This window comes from Morone saxatilis, unplaced genomic scaffold (genome assembly GCF_004916995.1).
Source record: "Morone saxatilis isolate NCDOM2014 unplaced genomic scaffold, NCSU_SB_2.0 Contig17, whole genome shotgun sequence".
Lineage (NCBI taxonomy): Eukaryota > Metazoa > Chordata > Actinopteri > Moronidae > Morone > Morone saxatilis.
The window spans coordinates 26,278,390-26,284,025 of record NW_023339729.1 but is presented as its reverse complement, the minus strand read 5'-3'; the positions used below and the strand labels follow the sequence as shown (position 1 = coordinate 26,284,025).

Below are 5,636 nucleotides of genomic sequence, written 5' to 3'. Positions count from 1 at the left end.
AGGGGATTCTAATGATGAACCTTTACAGCAGAAAGTAACAGGAAGTGGAGATAAACCCTTCTGTTTTCTTCTTCTGTGGTCTCGTAGTTAAAGTTCGATTAACGAACACAAACCATGGAATTAATTTACAGTAACGTCTCATTGGACAGACGGCAGAAATATGACATTCAATAAGGTCGCTGTATATGTCAGGACACTCATCAATAACTATTTCTGTATTTTCTTCTATATAATGATGCAGATAATCTGTAATGACACAATTGCCTTGCTGGCTGTAGGATTTTGGCTCCTGATACCTAAAAATCAATACAGTATTATTATTTTATCATATTAAATTGGCAAAAACATCGGAATTTACATTTACGGTCAGTCAAATTAGAGGAACTGCATTCACCCAAAAGAGGGCGCCGCCATAACGTTGGTCAAAGTCGGTTAAAGAATGAGAAAGAGCTTTCTGCTGGTCAAACACTCGGGGCTCTTGGGGTCCTTTTCTGGTTGGGTACGAAGTCTCTGGTCTGAAATATCCCCCCCCATCATTCTCTCTCTGTGCTGCAGGGATGCCGGTTTGGTTTTTTGTGAAGATCGCTCCAATCAGAAACGAGCAGGACAAGGTCGTCCTGTTTCTCTGCACCTTCAGTGACATCACGGCCTTCAAGCAACCAATCGAGGATGACTCTTCGAAAGGTGGGCAGGATAAAACGATGACTAAATGCACGGCAGCGCCCTGTAGTCAGCTCCATTAGTGTCCTTGTTCACTAGTGATTTACTGGATTGAACATTGAATCAGAGTTCCCAAGAGGCTGTTTGCTTGTTCATATTCAGGTTTGTAGGCAGTAGGGAGGGACCAGTCACTGATTGGCTCACTATTGATTGGCGTTTATAGCTGCCAATAGCAGCAAGCGCTATGAGCTAGCGTCAGCTGAGTCAGTTAGGTTAGCTGGCCGAACTAACAGAAGGAAATATTTTCTCCATAAAATCACCGAGTGATTAATGTGTTTAATGTTCTGTGTTTTAGATCACCTTGAACATTTTGTCCTTTGTTAGTTTACTTTGAAATCTTGCACCGATGCTTCCTGTATACCGAGGGTTTGGTTTTGTGACGCTGTCCCTGTGTGGTTGGCAGGTTGGGGTAAATTTGCCCGTCTGACTCGTGCGTTAACCAGCAGTCGAGGAGTTCTTCAGCAGCTCGCTCCAGCTGTCCAAAAAGGGGAGAACGTCCACAAACACTCACGGCTGGCCGAGGTAAGATCCCCGAGAACCTTCACACCTTCACACCTTTACACCTTCGCACCTTTACACCTTCGCACCTTTACTGGTGGGTGGGAGAGAGATAGAGAGAGACAGAGACAGAGGGAGAAAGAGAGAGAGAGAGAGACAGAGAGAGAGAGAAAGGTGCACAGCAACAACTTCACTATTAGTAACTGATTATGAATGAACATGAACACTTACACGACCTTTACACTCACGACCTTTGCGTTCAGACAACATTAAAGTGGTTTCCATACATAATGAATTATTCACCATCATTTCAGCGTAGATGAACGAGTTACCAAATATTCAGCTGTGATACAAACTGAGAGAGCAGATCAGCAGAAACTCCCTCCAGGTGGCCTCACCTGTGTCCCATGATGCGTTAGTGCCATGTGACAAGCTTTCCATTTGTTTCAGACTCTAACAGATGATCCACTCAGCCTCTCTCTGATGTATTATAAATGACTGCACTTCCTCTGACCAGTAATAGTGTTTAATACAGAATGACAGCACACAGACCTGATGGAGCTTCACACTGCAAACGACCATATTGGAGTTTTTGTTCGGTCACCAGATGAGAAGCACTTTGGATCGAACTCCTTTAAATTGAAAGCCAACAGCTTAGAGTAGCTCTGACATCCTCTCTCTTCCTGTTATTAGGCAGCAGAGTGTTCAGACTGCTGATGGATGGAAGTAGTTCCTGTTGTTTACTGATGGCTTTCAGACCCAGCCAACCACCCTGTTAATAAAAGTGGACGTTGGCCCTGGTTTTTCCTGAGTTCTCCTTCATACAATCTTTATTTTGCTGTTTTTTAACCAACAGTAATGATAGATGATGAGAACTGCAGCCGGTGTGTTGATCACTGGACATCACAGCTGGAGAACACCTGTAATGTTTGTTTGCTGAGGGTCTATTTCAGTCCCACTGACAAGATGAGCACATTTATTCTGTAACCTGAGAGCTTGTAAGCACACAGCAGGACGACTACAGCCACTGTTCAGGTCATTTTCATACTCTCCTGTTACAGTAGTAGTGTGTGTTACAGTAAATTCAAATTCAAATTAAATTTTATTTATTTGTATACCAAGTTCATAACAAATTTATCTCAGCGATGAAACAAACTGAGGAACTGACTATAAATAGGACCTACAACTAGCCATACTGCGGGTTTCCTTAATGCAATTGTTGATGCTCAAAGTTCTCTGTAAAAGGAATACTTATAGGTCAAGGTGGTCAAATGCATCAATAAGATTAATAAGTACCGCAAGGTACAGAGACAAGACCGAGTCTGCAGAGGCATATCAAGAAGCGTCCAAGTGGGTATTCGTAACCTGTAACCTGAGTTTCTCGTGCTCTGTACGAACTCTAAATCCTCCGACTTGAAATCCTCAAGATAGAAATTGATCTGAATATGTATATAAAGTCACCAACTGTGTTTGGCGACCGGTTGATGCTTTAGGTAGCTACTTTCTCGCGCAAATCTTAGAGAGAAGGTGGAGGTTAAAAACGTCTAACTTACTGTGATTGGCTAAAACTTCCCCTGGGTCAAGAGTGGCTGTGTTTAAGAAGGGGTTTAGATTAACAGCTAAACTGTTAAGAGATGGGTGACATACCGTGTTAATAAAGAAAGATTAACATCATTCCAGAGGTAAAGACGAGTGTTGTTGCCGTTGAGAAACACTGCAGTTGTAAGATATCGTACGTGTGACACATTCTGAGAGAGCAAAATACAAGAAGATAGAGCGTCGCGGGTTCTCCATGGCTGTCGTTGTGCGCTGTCAGGGCAGGATCATAAATAACACTGTGTATCTGTTTTTTTTCAGTTGTGGTCCTCAAACAACAGTGTCTTGTTGTTTAGAGTGCTCTTTCAGCGTTTAGATATGGAGGCTGTGACATGAATCTTTCCATCAACTGCGAGAGAGATATATTACGCTCGTTGATACCTGAATGAATTACTCCATTATCATGCGGCTGGCGGTTCACTTGGGCGAGAGCTCGTACTGTACTCTTACATGAGACCCCTTTTCATAGCATCTAGACAACTATATTAAAATTTTAACAGTAGTTTATGAGAAGGCAAACCAGTACTTGATCTCTCATACAGCAGAAGCTACTTCTTTACAGGAGCCAGGATTAAGAATGACTTGTCGGAGTTTAAGAGTAGAAAAGCTATACCCGAGGAAAGTAACTTTTAGCTTTATGTTTGTTTTTATTTATTAAGTGTTATTGTAATGTTTACTGTAAATTATTGATGTAGAGCTGTTAGGGTTGGACGCGAACATCTTTGTTAATTGAACAAATAATGGCGGTATGACTAGTATAACGGGGGCAACAGAAGACGGTTTCTGTCATTGTTAAGACCGTTCTTATCATGCTGTGTTTGTTCAAGTGTTCATTTTTATCATTAGTTTAGTTTTAATTGGTTATTTGATGATATAAAAAGAGGGTTTCACTTCTGATTGACAGCTGAGGCCAACTCGCATCTCTGGCTCTGAATGGAGCGGCGGTATCTGGATATTCTGGTTCATTTTGTACATTGGGACCAAGTGGAGACGCTCTGTCCATCTTTTATATGTCGACTATTCCTACTGTTTAGTGCTAATTGGCTAATTCAATTCAGTTTTATTTGTATAGCACCAATTCATAACAAAAATTATCTCAAGACACTTATCAAATAGAGCAGGTCTGGAACTTACTACTTAAAAAATGATGTTAGCCATAAACAGCTGCTTAGCATCAGCATGTTAGCATTGACATTGTGGTTATGCAGATGTTAGCATTTAGCACTTGACCCCTGTCTGTCTCTAACATCACACAGTGAAATGTGTGACTTTTGAATATTTTTTATTTCCTTACCTACAAGACTAAACCACGGCTTGATGCTCTGTTTTTTATATTTTGTTGTGTGTCAGGTTCTCCAGCTGGGTTCGGACATCTTGCCTCAGTACAAACAGGAAACCCCGAAGACGCCACCACACATCATCCTGCACTACTGCCTCTTCAAGACCACTTGGGACTGGGTCATCCTTATCCTCACCTTCTACACCGCCATCATGGTGCCCTACAACGTCTCCTTCAAGACCAAGCAGAACAACGTCACCTGGCTGGTGGTGGACAGCATTGTGGACGTCATCTTCCTTGTGGACATCGTCCTCAACTTCCACACCACATTCGTCGGGCCGGCTGGAGAGGTCATCTCCGACCCGAAGCTCATCCGCATGAACTACGTCAAGACCTGGTTTGTCATCGACCTGCTGTCCTGCCTGCCTTATGACGTCATCAACGCCTTCGAGAACGTCGATGAGGTCAGTGGACTTTTATTTGGCTGTAAAATGCAAAATAACGGCTTTCTAAACAACGACAATAAGTAAAAAAAAAGTGCAGTAATCATTTGTTTAGGACAGTGACGTATCCTGGTGCACGTCAATCTGCAGCGATGCATTAAGATGTCGCCAGTGTATGTTAGCTAGAAAGTCGGTCTTTGTACAGTGATTTGTGAGGCCATAGATGTCTGTAACAGCCCTCTGAAACACTTCGCTCTGGTGGCCTCAGAAGAGAGAAAGCGTTTGATTGGACGCAGCATCAGTATACACCAGCAAGTGCAAGATGAGTCATCAACTACTTTTATTGATTATCAGGGAACTCTAAAATACCATTAAGAACACCTGTAGGATTCAGTGGCGCTCTGTAAAACAGCTGTAATGTAAATCAGCCTCGGTCCGTTCAGCTGAGGCGTGAAATGATTGCTGGGAGTTTAATCGACATGAAGGAGTGGACCGTTTCACATTCATCCATTGACTTCACAGCATGTAATGACTTCCTATAGCAGCAGAGCGAAAGGTCACGACTCAGCGCCGCTTAACTGCTGACGTGTCAAGAATGCAAAAAAACCTTGACGGCAACTTCCTGCCACCAATAGACGGACGGGAACGATCCAGCTAAGAGGAGTCTGTTACAGATCTGATCCCGAATCAGGAATCTAAGTAAATATGTTTGTAAAAAAGGTACTTGATGATAATAAATCTTCTCACGATCAGTTTGATTTAGTTTGAATTCTGATAAATAAGTCGTGACCTCAACGTAAAATAATGAACCGACCCGACAAACAATCATCTTATAACTGATGAATCCTGTCCTGTCGGGATTTAACCCCTCGATGGCTCCAGCCCGTCAGGGTGAAATCAACCTCTTCATTCTCCCTGCGGTCGCAGCTCTGAAAGCTGCTAATGGAGGAGCAGTGCATTATGGGTGTTTCCCCGGTGAGGAAACAGTGCTGCTGATGAGAGGAGCTGGAGAGACGGCTGAGTGGTCTGATGAGAGGCTGCAGTGATGGAGCAGTCAAACATGGAGAGGATGCTGCATGTTTCATATATGTTTCATATGT

At 42.9% G+C, this 5,636-nt stretch overlaps 1 protein-coding gene across 1 annotated transcript in view; it reads left to right on the top strand.

Annotated features, from left to right (window-relative positions):
- LOC118326976 (potassium voltage-gated channel subfamily H member 1-like) overlaps window positions 1-5,636 on the top strand; it is a 24,404-nt gene that overhangs the window by 1,659 nt on the left and 17,109 nt on the right. The window contains exons 3-5 of the mRNA XM_035660141.1: window positions 556-684; window positions 1,124-1,242; window positions 4,165-4,557. Coding sequence (XP_035516034.1) covers window positions 556-684; window positions 1,124-1,242; window positions 4,165-4,557 — 641 coding nt within the window. The remainder of the gene's footprint in view (window positions 1-555; window positions 685-1,123; window positions 1,243-4,164; window positions 4,558-5,636) is intronic.